General features: G+C 55.6%; 1 protein-coding gene across 1 annotated transcript in view; it reads right to left on the reverse strand.

Annotated features, from left to right (window-relative positions):
• Window positions 1-189: 189 nt before the first annotated feature.
• Window positions 190-14,534, reverse strand: part of TTYH2 (tweety family member 2) — a 42,355-nt gene continuing 28,010 nt past the window's right edge. The window contains exons 4-14 of the mRNA XM_084648132.1: window positions 13,814-14,034; window positions 12,320-12,415; window positions 11,765-11,837; window positions 10,914-10,983; window positions 10,341-10,396; window positions 9,731-9,823; window positions 9,082-9,174; window positions 8,789-8,931; window positions 7,952-8,137; window positions 6,831-6,909; window positions 190-2,685 (exon numbers count right to left, since the gene is read on the reverse strand). Coding sequence (XP_084504258.1) covers window positions 2,605-2,685; window positions 6,831-6,909; window positions 7,952-8,137; window positions 8,789-8,931; window positions 9,082-9,174; window positions 9,731-9,823; window positions 10,341-10,396; window positions 10,914-10,983; window positions 11,765-11,837; window positions 12,320-12,415; window positions 13,814-14,034 — 1,191 coding nt within the window. The 3' untranslated portion in view covers window positions 190-2,604. The remainder of the gene's footprint in view (window positions 2,686-6,830; window positions 6,910-7,951; window positions 8,138-8,788; window positions 8,932-9,081; window positions 9,175-9,730; window positions 9,824-10,340; window positions 10,397-10,913; window positions 10,984-11,764; window positions 11,838-12,319; window positions 12,416-13,813; window positions 14,035-14,534) is intronic.

A 14,534-nucleotide genomic window follows, 5' to 3' on the forward strand; every position in this document is an offset into this window, starting at 1 on the left:
TTCCTGCAGTTCACTGTTGGCTGCAAAGAGTGTGCCCAGCTCTGGAGACCAGGCTGGAATGGACTGAAGCCTCATCTATGTACGCCAACAAAGACACTGGCAGATACGATCTTGTCCTCATCTATGTACGCCAACAAAGACACTGGCAGATACGATCTTGTCCTCATAAGGATCAAAAGGAGATGAATGTTTAGTCCAACTTTTTATTGTCTCCTTCCTGGAGGGTACATACAAATCAAGCAGGACTCCGAGTTCCTCCAAGGAGCCCAGAATGAGGTTAATTCACATGCGTTTAAAAACAGCTCTTCTACCTGTACTGTTACACTGAAACATTAAAAGCAAAAATGAAGATTTTCAACCATACCCTAGCGCTAGTCACGTGTAACATGGACGTACAAACAATATTATGGTGTGTGATATGTACAGTTATATTTAAAAGACCCAGGCAATACAACCTCCACGAGGTGTCTGCATGCCTGGGAGGGCCGCTCCGCACAGTTGAGAAGGAGAAGGAGGAGCCTGTTCAGTTTTAGCATCGCAACCACAGCGTTAGGCTAAGAAGAGCAAAAATGGGTGTGGAAGGATAGTTCAGCGTCAGCAGGGCAGGCTGGGCCAATGCCATCCAACCAACCTGGCATGATCCAGGGTTGAGTTTCTCTGGTTTTTTTGTGCTTGGGGAGAACAAACCCTGGACCAATTGCTCTGTTCTGAGGAGATGGCTGCAGGCTGGCTTTTCTCCCTGTTTGAGAGCGTAGTCTTGTAAGGGATGCAGCTCCACAATTTAGGAGGAACCATGGTTCAAATTCAGTTCTGGTGCAAGCAGATGCAACCTCACTGATTTCAAATGGAGCTAAAATGCTTATGCTAGAGCTGTATTTAACCATGGTAAGAGCATGGACCCAGAAGGATCAAGTGGGTAGAAAATCTCTCTCTTTCCATCTGGGTCTTTTAATCCTCTGAATCCAGAAATCAGTTCTCACCCACCACTGCTGACTAGGTATTCTCTCCTGTCCCAAAGGAGACGGGAGGAGGATGGCAAAGGGTGAACCTGTACTTTCTTTGATTATGGAAGGGAGAGGAGGTAACTGAGGTCCTGTCTACAGTATGAGAGAAAATAGTGTTGGTAACAGCTGTGTTAGAAGACTATTGTAGCTAAAAGGGTTTCCTGATCAGTGTGAACGGGAGTTTCATTGAGAACCCTCTGTTGGGTTTAGTCTATAGCACTATGTAGCTCAGCAACGTCCACACTGCTCAGAATTAAAAGAAGTGCCACCAACCGCTTGCTGCTAACACCATTTCAATGGCTGTGGGGACAGAATCGCAGAGCTGCCATTTCCCACCACACGATGGGACAAAAGTGGCTGCCATCCTCCATGCTGAGTGGCAGGAGAAAAGGAGATGCAGCCTCTCACACGAGTCTTAAAATTATCTCGGGTTTGGATTAAAATATTTTCTAAAAAATAATTGTTTTTTCTTAGCCAGCCCCTAGGAACAAAAATCAGTGCCAAAAAAAGTTACAAGACCTGCAAAAGATTTTTATATAAAAACCATGCAAAACCAAAAAACCCTTCTAAAAAAGGCAAAAAGTGTGCTGTGTATGTCTGTTCTTTGGATAGTCGATAAAACCACTGGTGGAAAGAAGATACCAGCAAAAAATTATACAAGGACAAATTATTCTACTTATTGTGAACTTTCTGATACCTGAGACCATCCTGGCTTATTCCAGTAGCAAAGGGACTGCAAGACAGGTGAGGGGAAGTGCGTGTTCGTCTGGTACCGTACATACCAAACAGGTGCTACAGACAGTGTGGGGAGGATGCCGTCACAGGGCGCCAGGGTGAAAAGCCCACCTGCGGGGACCCTCAAAAGAAAGCTGGAATCACTAGTGGTTGGTATTGCATTGCTGCAGGAGTGAGGAGCATCTCCCCACTTTGCAAGGTGGTTGCGCGCGATACTGAACAGTGGATGTGCCTGTGTTCTGTGTATTTGGACAGTGTACTGGTCTTGTTATTCACACCTCACTAGTTATAAAAGGAAGCCCTCCAAACGCCCTCCAATGACTTAAAATAACCCCAAGTTGGTGCAAATAGGAAGCAAAGAGGAACCCACCCCTATGCACAAAGCTGCTTCCATCTTCAAATTGGCACCAGGCGGGGGAGGCAGAGAGGTGGCAGCACCTAGCCTGTTGTATCACAAGCCAGCTGGAATCCCTGCTCCACGCTGGGGTGGATGGATGGAGAGAGGGAAACCATGTTTCAAGCGACGGGCATGAGGGAAGTTAGTTTGGAGAACAGAGGCTGTGGGCACCGTCTCACGTGCACTTCAGAGAGGAAGACTAAATGTGAGCAAAAGCTGCCAGATGATACAGGAGGGATCTGCAGAGCACATGGAACATGCTCTGGGCTTCCAGCAACCAGCAGCTTTTGATCTGCAATTTGTCCTTCAGCCAGAACCAGCTCCAGATCTCTCCTGTTGGCTCCTGTCCCTTCTCTTCTCCAGCAAGAGGCCTTTTTGTTTCATGCACTTTCCAGTTGCCTTTGGTTTCCGTTGCAGAAACGCTGTTCATGTTTTCATCTCTTGTAAGTTGCTCAGGGAGAGCACGCACTAGGCTGGGAATTCGTTGCCGTAAGGTCTTGTATGCTCATCGTTGACAGAAAGATACGTGGCTCGCATGCTGGGAGAGTACTGTGGAGGAGAAGAGGGAAACTAAGCAATATGTTCTGCCTACAATCCGTAATCAGGTGAGCTGCTCGGCAGTAGAAGCTGTGCTGCTGAACTTGGAAACGTCTGTTTAAGACCCCAAGTCAGTAAAAGAGTAGGTTTCAGTTGCAAACCTATCTGAGGGTTTTATTCTGCCACCCATCACCATAATATCTGGGCAACTTCCACATAAAATCAATAGCAACAGTGAAGTCCCAAGTGGATTTGGGGGAGTCTGTACGTTTTAATTTTTGAGTTAGTCCTTTATTTATCGGTCAAGTTCCTGTGATTAAGAGGAATTTGATCCTATTTATGGGCAAGTGTCCTCCCCTGGATGAAGTGAAATCTAAAGTGTTATCTGTAAAACGAGATTTTATTTATGTCTTAAATATCTGATTTTACACCAATTCTAGCATTTCTCTGCTGGGACAGCAAAATGAGATTAGTCACATTTGTTTTCTGATTTTCAGGCCCTAGCTCAGAAATTGAACTGTAAATATAGCAGGGGAAATTCTAAACCCTAATTAAAAATTCCAACACTTTCCCTTCAGTTCTTTAAGCCATAAGAAACCCTAACAGACCCAACAGCCGCTGGGTGTGGAGGTCTAAGCCACCCAGCAGTCCCTTAGTAATCAATGGGTCTATTCCCCTGCATCATTTGGTATTTCGACCGCCTAGGAGAGACAAGGAGAAGCTGATTTAGGTGGCTCACAGATCATGGTAAATGGAGGAGGAATTGATTTTAAAGTATTTTGTTCTACTGTTATTTTATTATGGTAGCACCAAGCAGCCCCAGTGTATCCAAACGTTCCTTTTAGATTCACATACTAACTGTGCCGAGGTGATGGGATTTTAATGAGGACTACAAAAGCCTTTGTGATTGAAAAATTGAGGAACTGTCACTCATTACAGTAATTTTGCCCTGACTATGGCAACACGTATCAGTGCTTGGTTTCCATGTCTACCAAATACGATTTGGACAGTGGCAAGCTGGAGGACAAAGGTGTACAGCAGCTGGGATGACTCCTCCTTGCAAAGAACGTCGCCCTGCCGGGCTGCCCCCCCAGAGCAGAACACACTGCACGTGCAGTTGGACAGTATGCCCACCCAAGAGGGAAAAGGCACAGAGGTGCCCAGCGGCACAGAGCGTGCGCACCATTCACTGCGTGAGGCACCGTGGGAGAGGATGGAGGAAGAGGACTGCACAGAGAGACACACCCGAGACGTGTGCGGGTGCCACACCTCACAGGACTCCCTCTTTAGGGCACAAGTTTGCCGGCTGACCTTCTGTGGAATTATTACTACATGGAGATTAACGGTCCCAATTCTAGTTCCCATAGGATGAGACAGGCAGTGGGAAAAGGTAACAGAAAGCTGCATCAGCACTAGCCTGCGTCACACTCACCACCAGGCTAGCACCGACAGCTCCATCAGTGGGAGCACTGGACAGCTAACCCTGCTCTGAATAATCCTAAACATAGCCTAGGTCTGTCTTCACTGCAGAATTAACAGGCTCTTACTCAGGTGTTGCCCCTCTCCCATCCACACACAAAATTCACTGACCCCAAGTTCAGTGGGGCTTCCAACCCAGGCTAGCTGGCTCGTCTGGGGCTACAAACTAAAATCTGTACTGGTCACCTGTCCACTTTGCAGTATGGACACAGGCCAAGTCATTCAAGTGCTTACAGTCCTCCAGTGCCTTCCCACAATTCCCCCCATTTGCCCAGGACAGACAAGTTCTCCCACAATTCACTGTGAATGAATCAGAACGTCTTAGCTCACTGCAGCACAAAGAACCGTGCGATAGCCCAGAGGTCCTAAAGACACACACGGTAACTCGGGCAGGGCCTCGCCGTGTGGCTGCTCACACCCAGGCTAGGCCAACCTGGGTGTCGCTCGCCCGAGCTAACTCTGCAATGGGACATGAGCAGTGCTCACAGAACCAGGGGGACTGGAGCTGGCTGCTCTGGGGCAGGTGGGAGATTTGAAGGGAGAGGCTAGAGCAGACAGAGCCTCAAGAAATTCCCATCCCAACAACAATGCAAAAGGAAATTCTCTCTAGCCATTTAGTTTGAAAGGGGGGGAGGGGAGGGAAAAAAGTCCCCACCAAGCCAAGGCATTAGGGAAGATTATTCAGAGTTTGTTATTTTGGAACTCAAAAGCCCTTCCTTAGAGATTTTAATTAGACTGTTCGGTGCGAGGATGGCAAAGAGCCGGGAGAGGCATGAGCTGGCCACAACGGCCTAGCGCCTAGCCATGGGCTACTAGATAACCCGCCCGGGGGCATTACAGCCAGAGATGGAGGTGTCTAATGGGATTTCATGGACAATGCCCATCATCTTCAAAGGGGGGCGGGGAGGGGGAGAAAGCAACCAATGCACAGAAGAGTTAATGATGATGCTATCGAGGCTGGAGCATAATGATTTCTAGCAACCACTGAAAGGCACATGCGCTCTGGAGGTCTGGCTGGGACCTCTTTGGGCAGAGTTGAATGACAGGCCTGCATTTCAGCCATTAACAGGTAGCCCTTACACCTAACTGACACTGCTTAGCACAAAGTGCTCTCGCAGGCTAATCGCAAGCCGCCCTGGGCAGGCGCCAGATCTCCCTAGTCATCTAGGGCACTAGGTAAATAGCAACCATGTCTGAGCTGTTCCAACGATGGAGGCTGTAGCTCACTCCAAGGGGCATCACCCTGGCATAGCAGTTCACTCCCAGAAGAAGCTGGTGGGGAGCAGGTCTGAGGAATATTGGTTGGGCAAAGAGGATCAGATACTTGGTTATTTTCTAAAAATAGAAATTCCTACTACTGCCATTACTACCACCTCTTCCAGCTAGATTTCCTCCAGCTGGGGTCAACACTCATCCTGGCTTCTGGTCGTATTTCATTCAGACCGGGAATAGAGTAGACTATTAAGGCAGAGAGAGGTGGAAGTAGCAGAAGGGGGAAAAAGCATCCCACTTTTTTGTGGAAAGGGCATTTTGATGGAAATTTTCCAAACAGCCCCCTGCTCTGTTTCAGTCTCTGGCTCTAGTTAGTTTCCCTCCCTGACCTAGGAGCACAAGGAGGGTGTATTGAAGAACTCCAGTGGGTTGAGAGAATCTGGGAGCCCTCCACACAATCCAGGCAGATTCAGGCTTTGGACTAGAGTTGAGATACACAGAACCCCTGGGTCTGGCTCCAGAGCACCTACTGTCAATGGTTTCCCACTTCTGTTCCAATGAAAGCAAAACACATACAAAGAAAATATGTATACAAAATGGAAGACAGGACAGCTAAAATGATGGACGTTATGAGGGGAACAAAATGACCATCTCAAAACAGAAAAGAAAAAAAACCCAAAAACTTACTCTTGAGGGGCAACATAGCTCCAAAATAGTTGATGCAAAAACAAAGCAAACATTAGCAGGCAAGATGTTTTTAAAGAACATTAAGCCAAACACTCCAGGGAAATGCAGACAGGTTTTGGTTACAGTGAATACATTTTAAAAACGTCTTGGGAGAAACCAACAAAAAAATAAATAAAAAGATCAGAACCAAAGCAAATGAAGCAAAACTTTAGTTTGTCTTCTGAGATGTATAGAATGCATGACTCTTTTCCCACAGCGCAGATGAGAGACGAAATCTGTTAACAAGTTAGATATGGATGCATTTGTTTTTAAATATGGCACCAAGCACAAAGTCATGACAAGATACAATAAAATGAAGCCATATGACATATCGGTGATGTAGCTGAGTGCTGTGGGTAATGAGTCATCTGCTTTTTCATGAGCCATTTTCTCCCTCTTGCTCAAGTGGCGTATCAAAAAGTTCCGCCTCAGAATCTAAAAGGTGGGACTTCCTGTCACAGCCTTACATTTCCGACAGTGCTGATTCCTGGCTTGGGATCATCATTGCCAGAGGTGCCGTGTTCAAAGGACAGGGTATGTCCATTAATGCCCAAGAGCAAGAGGGGTTGGAAGAGGAAGCGTTCACGAGCCATTGTCACTAGCTCAGCAAACGAACCTCTTTGGTTTCGGAAGAAGTGGAAGGATTCCCCATCACTTAGCAACACGATTAAAATAATAAAAACTGAGAAAGCCAAGAAGCCCTATTATAAAAATGACTTGGCTTCAGATGCCCATCGTACCGTAGGGGGAGGAGAGCCTCTTCCAATCAACGGTACATTTTCATAGCGTGGGTTTCCACCAAAGAGTGCAGCTTGGTTCCTGTGGGGAGATGGAGTAAAAGCCCTTCAGCGATGGAGACCACAAGTTGACCGAGCACCACCCCAGAAGGACAAGTCCACTGAATGGACCAGATCTCCCAGGACTCTCGTCATGAGCAGCACCAGGGGGAGGAAGTGCCAATTCCCCCCCAGGTGGGTCAGAGGTCAGTCATGGAGTAGGATACCACACCTCCATGCAAAGGGGATCTGGGACACTCCAGAGCCCTCTACAAACACTGGACTGGCCCAGAGGTTCTGGGACTCGGAGGAGGGAGGCAGGGGGCTGTAAATCAGACAAACAGTGAGAACGCCTTCAGCACTCATGGATGGTTGTGGGGAGTATTAATAGTTTGCGGTTTTCTAGCACTGTGCACCCCATGGTCAGAGAGCACTTTACACACTGACACCCCACCTCCTATCAGTCCTATCTCTCTTCTACTGAGGGGACAACTGGGCCAACAAGGAAAAGTGACTTTCCCGAGGATGGGGACTCAAGAGCCAAGTGGGGCACAGAACCCACCCCTCCCAAGCAGCAGTTCCCTGCCCCAGGACAACCCCCCCAAGCGCTGAGCCTTCCCCCAGGGAGAAGTAAGCAATGAAGCAAGACGCAGTGAAGGAGGGGCGGAGAGGCAAGGGGGCTACACCAAACTTTCCCATAAGCCTTCTGCCTCTTCACACCAGATCCGAGCACAAGGCTCTCACCCTTCTGAGCTGGAAAGCTGTATATTCCCCGCCCCGGGGGAAGGGGTGCTTCTGTCTGTTGTTGCCTTAAGGATCTGCTCTAAGCCTCCCCATAGCCCCTGAAGCCCCTCCAAGCAGCAGCCCCAGTGCAGCTAGCTGTCCTGCCGGGGGAAGGACTGGAGACCCTGAGTGTGCCGTCTCCACGCCCAGTTCCCATTGCTCAGGGAGCTGCAGGCCAGTCCAAGAGCACGAAGCCTGCAATGGCTGGCGCGAGCCGCCCCAGCACCCTGGAGGGGTTCCCAGCCCCGGGGTTCCCCATTGGCCGAGATGGGGATGGGGTGTTGAGGACGGAGCAGCCTTACATGTACTCAGACACTGGGGCATTGGAGATGGTCTGTGCCGGTGGGTGCAGGCTGGTCTGGCTGCCCAGACTGCTGCTGTAACTGCAGAAGCTGCGGAGCTGTGCCCGGGGGGGGTTGTGGGTGGCGATGCGACGGGCCTGCGGGTTGAAGGGATCTTCCTCGTCAATGTCGTCGTAATCCCGATCCCTGGAAGGAAGGAGGGGCAGTGCGGCCCTTTAGTCACCCTCTGACAACGCCGGGACCAGGGCCCAGCCCAGAGGGGCAGCCCCCGGGACGGGAAAGGGGCCTCTCTCTGGGCAGTCTCAGCACAGGTGCTGCGACGAGAGCACAGCCGTGGAGTCTGAACCCAGGGCGAGTTCGCCCAGCCTTGTGCCCGATCTGTGGAGAACAGGACCCTCAAATCCGCCCTCCTCCCACCAGCCCCACACTTCACCGGGGGAAGGCAGGGCCCCAGGGCTGGGAGAGCTGGCACAGGGCAAACCCACAGCAACTGGACGCCATCACTTGGAAGGAAGGAACAAGCCAGGAGACATGAGCCGGTACTGCCTGGGCCCTGGGCATGGCAGCGACGCTCCCCGGGATTCATGAGGGGCCAGAGGCAGCCAGTGTGCCAGGGAAGGGTGGCTCAGAGAGCCAGCTCCTAGGGCAAGGAGGCAGGTGGCCATCCATGGCACTGAGCCAGATCACCCACCCTCTGTGGGTTGCATACTCCCGGGTGGTGCCCGGCCAGCCGCATGCAGCATTACAGCCCGGCTCCCCAGACTGGTGGGGAGCTCAACGACTCCCACCGTCCACCTTGAGCGAGCACCAGCGGCGCGATCCCAGGATTGGACTCACCTGTCAGCGAAGTGCTTCCAGGCCCGCGGCATGGCACAGATGAGCGTGGAGAAGGACGTGGCGGCCAGCAGGGAGAACAATGCCAGATAGAGCAAGCCCTCCACCCCATCGTAGCAGATGCCCATCAGCCCATCCAGGTAATCCTGCAGTGGGGACAGACCACGCAGTCTTGCTCCTTCCCCCCGTGCTCCCGCTGGGCTGGCAGGCAGCACAGTGCCAGCCCCAGGGTGAGCCACGTCCCGGGAGGGAAAGCACCCCCTCCCCTGATGCCCTGGCAGAGATGCCCCACCCACCTTGTGCAGGCCCCGGCAGTCCAGCATGGCCGTCAGCTGGTGCAGGCTGGTCTCGGAGGAGTTCAGCAGCTGCTGGATTCCGAGCAGGTCTTTCTGCGGCCGAGAGAGGAGGGGCAAGGCAGAGGCACTGAGGCCAGCGGGGCAGCTGGAAGAGCTGGCAGCACAGGTTGGGGGGTGTGGTGGGTGGCGGGGGAGGCAGGGGCAGGTGCCCGCCGCACCTCGGCCTGGGGGAGCCCTGCGTCTCCCCTAAACGTGGCGGCTGGGGATGTGGTCTGTATGGAGCTTTGGGAGATAACCACCCTGCCCCAGCCACAGCTGAACTTTCACCCCCAACGTCTTGTGTGTTCCAGACACCTCTGAATTGTTCTGGCCTGGGCTGCAGGATTTCGGGTGGGGCTAGAACACCTCCCTCGTCCGTCCGTCCTTCCCCCCCTCCCCCCGAGCTCTCAGCCCAGGAGGAGCCGTGCCCGTCCTGCAGAGCGGCTGGGGAGAGGGCAGCCAGGCACGCTGCGGGCTCAACACTGGGCACAGAAGGCGGGTGGCATGGCATGGGTTTCAGTTCCAGGTATGAGAAAGCAGGAGCAGCCTCTCCTCCCCAGTGAGGCACTACTGCCCCGGATCTGAGTGCCCAGCGCTGGCCCCGCCTTACCTCGGCCGTGGGGAAGAGGGGTACCGCAAACTGCAGCAGGCCCTGGATCTGAATCTGCATGGTGGTGAGCGAGCGCTGGTAGATGGTCAGGGCCTGCATGGCAGAAAACAAGACCTAGCTTAGGGAGTTGTCCATGCCACCCGCAGGAGGGCAGGAAGAGGAACGCCCCCGCCCCAGCCTTGTCAAGACCCAAAGTGCAAGCTGGGCATTGTAACCCTGGGGAGTCAAATCCAGCTAGTGCCAGCTACACCTGTAATGCAGATCCCAGGCCCAGCACAAGCCCGGGAAGAGAGCTTGATGCCTTGATTTTTCCACCCCAAGGTGCCTATGTGGACGTGTCTTGTGGCTGTGGTTGGTGCTGGCAATGCATGGAGCACTGGGATACAGGGTATTGGGAGCCGCATTCCTGCCCCAACACCCAAAGGAGACACTGTGCTCCGCACCAACCCCTTCTCCACTCTGGTCCCGCATCGTAGGCAGAGTCAGCCCCTCTCCTCCCACCCCCCCGCAAGCACTGCAAGGGGGAACACCCAGGCATGGGCTTTCCAGTGCTGGCCTCTGGTGAGAAGGCACTAGGCCGCGCTGCAGGAGGGGACGGGGGTCTCCGTACCTGCTGGAAGGGGTTGCTCAGGTTCTGGCTGCAGTACAGGTAATAGTGAACCACTTCTGCAACGCAAGCACAAGGGGAGATGTCGGAAACCAGGGTGACATGCAGCTTGCCCCTTGTGGGTGCCTCTCACCCAAGCCAGAGAGATCCCTCCAGCCCTCCCAGACGCAACAACCCACCCCAGCACCAACAGGGTCCCAGGCTCCGCGGCCCCGGAACAGGGAAAGCAGCGTCTCTGCACAGGAGCCTTTGCCAAGAGAACCAGTCGCCTCTCCCGAGCGGCCTGGACGAGACGGGGACGGGCTGCTCTGCTGGTGGCTGTCTGCCATGGGCGGCACTGGGCCAGGTCCTGCTGCAATGTGCCCGTGGGTTTCAGTTCCACTCCAGGTGGGGGCGTGCCTGGACAGAGCTGCCTCTGCTTGCATCAGGGCTGAGGCGAGCCCTGCAAGTTACACGGCTCCGCCTCTTACCCCACTCGTCCACCCACTGGCGTCCCCGCAGTCACCAAAGCCACACCACGCCAGGCACACTGGGCCCGTGCCGAAGCGCTATGCACAAGAAAGGCAATTCCGTCACCTGCACGGAGATCGCCCCGAGTTAGGTTCATGATGAACTTGTCCGGGGCGACGCAGAAGTCACTGGTGCCCTGCAAGAAGCAGAGAACACACATTGACAGCACGGCCCGGTCTCTCGGAAAGAACCCAGGCCAGGGGGCAAAACAACAGCTGAGGGGGGGGAGGGGAGGAGCACGTAGCTAGGAGCTGCCCGCGCCCCATCAGCTCCACCACACACAAAACTGGGCCCATTTTAATAGGTGGTGGAGGACCCATTTTACTGCTTCTGTCCCTAAGCAGGGCTCCCTGTGCCCCGCACAGCGGACACCAGCCCATTCCTAAGGCCTCTCTGAACCACTTTGCACACGTGCTCTGGCACCGCCTTGGGCGGCCCCTCCCGCACGGCGCAGCCAGCTTGTGCACACAGGGCCCCGTGCCCTGCGTGAGGGGGGGAGTGCCCCTTTCTGCCACGACCACCCTCGGGATCTTGCATTTAGTCCCAAGCACTGCAGGATGAGACCCCCCGGCCCCAAGCAGGGGGCCGGTTCCCGGGGGGGGGAGGGGGGAACCAAGGCAACAGACACCACATCCCCGCGCCTCCTTGCCGCACCTGCTTGAAGCACAGGAGAGAGACGGGGATTTGGCGGCTGCATGCCCGTCAGCGCCTGGCGCACAGGGCCCAGCTATTAGCAGGAGCTGCTCGCCTCCCCTGGGAGTGGGCTACAAGCACCGAGCAGCTGCTTGATGTCCTAATGGGATCCAGGCCTTGAACTACTCCTGCTCACACCCACTTTGCAGCACACACTGTGTGGACAGACAGACAGCCGGACTTCAGCAGCCAGCCAGCCTGCTGCTCTGTTCCTTCTCACTCACCACAGCCGCAGAGGTGTCCACAGCCAGGGAGGCCCAGCTGAGGATGAGCGTCACCAGCCCGCAGCACAACATCCTACATGAGAAAGGGAGACAACTAAGTTACGGGGACCCGAGATCTCCCACTGCCCAGGCCAGGGGACCCTGCGAGGGCAGGGGCTGTGGTGTCGACTGGATAGAACATGGTCTGGGACTCTGCCACTGACTCACCAATGAGCTTGGGAGATTCCCCACTGCACCAAGCCGCACAGGAGCCTTGCATGCTTACGTGAGCAACTAAGGAGCGGTGGCGGGGGGGGGGGGGGGAAGGAAGGGAGCGCTGACCCCTGGGCAGAGTGGGGCTCTCGGTGCTGCAGCACCGTCCATCCCGCAGGTGCGTCAGGGCCCCTGGGCCAACCCAAGGGAGGCAGGTGCAGGGCCAGTTCCAGGCCTGGGGAAGGGAAGGTCCCCCTCTCCCCTCCCAAAGATAGCAGCAACCTCGGTGCAGCGCAGGAGAGTAGGGCTGCACGGGCAGTGCCCATCCCCCGCCAGACAGGGGGGGCAGAGGTGGGTACTCACATGGTGAGGAGGCACCTGGAACGCTTGGCCAGCCCCAAGCAGGCGATGAGGCAGATGATCAAGTCCAGGATGAAGAGCAGGAGGTAGGAGAGCCACCTGGGCCCAGGGGAGGAAGGGGAAAGGCTGTCAGAGTCCTGCAGCCAGCCACGCCCCTGGAGGGCCGTCTACCCCAGAGCCAGCCGCACTCCCCTGGAGAGGCCGGCACACGAGCTGCAGCCACAGATGGGAGCCTGCGGCATCGCATCTCCGCAGGGAAGCCAGGAGATGGGGTGAGATGGACCCTGGCCTGACCCAGTCTGGCTGTTCAGACGCTCAGGTTGGGGACGGCGGGAGCCCCGTGGTCTCTGGCTGCCCAGCTGGATCTCAGCCTCTCCCCTCGATGGCAGCAGACGTGCACCCGCGGCCCTGACCCGGCGGCTCTTCTGTTGTGCCTGCCGCACCCTTCACACCTCTGCCATCGTGGCTGGTTTCCGAGCGAGGGCTTCCCCAGGGCCCTCCAATGTACAACGCCCGCCCTGCGCAGAGGCGGATGGGACGGCGCTGGCTCGGGCAGGACGGGTGTACGGGCTGCCCACGTGGGTGGGGATAGAGGCGCATTTGGTCCCATCAAGTCCAGCACCCCAGAAGCAGGCCAGGTCAGCCCTACGTTCGACCCCCAGGGGATGGGGTTTCCTCTGCTCTCCCTTGGGGGGGGGCAGACTAGCTCAGAGCAGAGGCACCTCCCCCTCGAGGTTCAGCCTAAACTCTCTGTTCCCTGGGTCAGACGCTACATCGCTGAATATGACCCAAGTGCACTGGGCAGGGACGGGGCTGAGCTCCATGGGGCGTGGTGCACACACGCCAATTACAGCCCCTGGGCGTAGCCAGTTCCCGACACAAGGCAACGCCTCCTCTGAGCCCCCCCAAAGTGGGGCTGGCAGATACGGTTGCAGCAGCCCTCGTGGGGCAGACGCGGTGCTGCAGGCTGGGTCTGTGGGGAGTTAGCGGGAGGGCGGGCACGTGGGGAGCACGCTGTGTCTCTGGCTCGCTCTCCCCCGAGGCGCCGGAGCCCAACGGGCGCTCTGGTTTCATTCTGGCTCGTTAACCCTGCAGGGGAGGGAAAAATCAGCTTGTTTCCGCTCATTAGAATCACTGCCACAGCCAAAGGAGTCAATTAAATTCCTCGACTCCAGCGCCACGGGGCGCACGCTGCAGAGAGCTGCACTCACGGCTCTGGGATCTGCTCCATTTCACAGCTGGGATGGCTCGGGAGCTCCTGCCCCTCCCCCCCAATACTCCCCCCCCCCAGTCTCCTTCCCCAATGTGTTCGCAACAGGACGGTGAAATCCAGTCGGCAGAGCCCCCAATTCAGCAGCGTCATCACTGCAGCAACCAGCCAGGGCATTGGACAGGACTTTACCCTGGCACGGCCCTGGGCTCCTCTCCTACCCAGCCCCACAGTGCCTGGCCTGGCCCAGGCAGCGCAGTGCAGACCCCGATCCCCCCCCCGCTCACCTGTAATACTCCACGTAGCCCACCTGGCCGGCCACAGCAGTCAGGTCAACGCTCACGTCCTGCCAGACCGGCAGCCCTGAGAGCTGCCGGACGATGTTGCCAGCCATTTGCTGCAGGAACTTCAGGGTCTGCACGTAGTCGCCCCGCATGGCAAAGATCTCGTTCAGCCGAGCCAGGTGCTGCTCCAGCCCCACCTTCATCTGCACCGTGGTGCCCGAGACCTGCCCCAGGGAGAGGAGCAGGAACAGTGAGCCTGCCACGGAAACAGCCCGTATGTGCAGGGAGTGGGGGCAGGGCTGCCAACAGCACCAGCCTGGCAGCACTAGGGGCTGCCCCATGCTAGCGAGCGACTCAGCCAGGTCTCTATAAAGGGCAGGGGGACCCTTGTTTCCAGCCAATGGCACTTCAGGGGCCCCTGCTGGGGCTATTTGTAGGGCCCCCTTCACCCCCCAAAGCGGGAGCATTTGTAGGTTTAAATCCAGCCCCTGCACTAGCTCTGTAAAGGCCTCCCCAAGCAGCAGCCGATGGATCAGTGCGGCCCGGGCGCAGGGGGGGGCCAGCAGGGCTGGAGCTCTGCGCTCCCCAGTGCTAGGTGAGTGCTCGTGCAGCTCCGTGCACCCTGGGAACAAAGGGGCTCCTCATACAAACATTTCCCCCACGCTGACCAACCCAACCCAGGGCAGGTTGAGTCGCCCCAGTGGCAAAACTGCCGTGCCCAGGT

The sequence above is a fragment of the Lepidochelys olivacea genome (assembly GCF_965140295.1).
Source record: "Lepidochelys olivacea isolate rLepOli2 genome assembly, chromosome: 14".
Lineage (NCBI taxonomy): Eukaryota > Metazoa > Chordata > Testudines > Cheloniidae > Lepidochelys > Lepidochelys olivacea.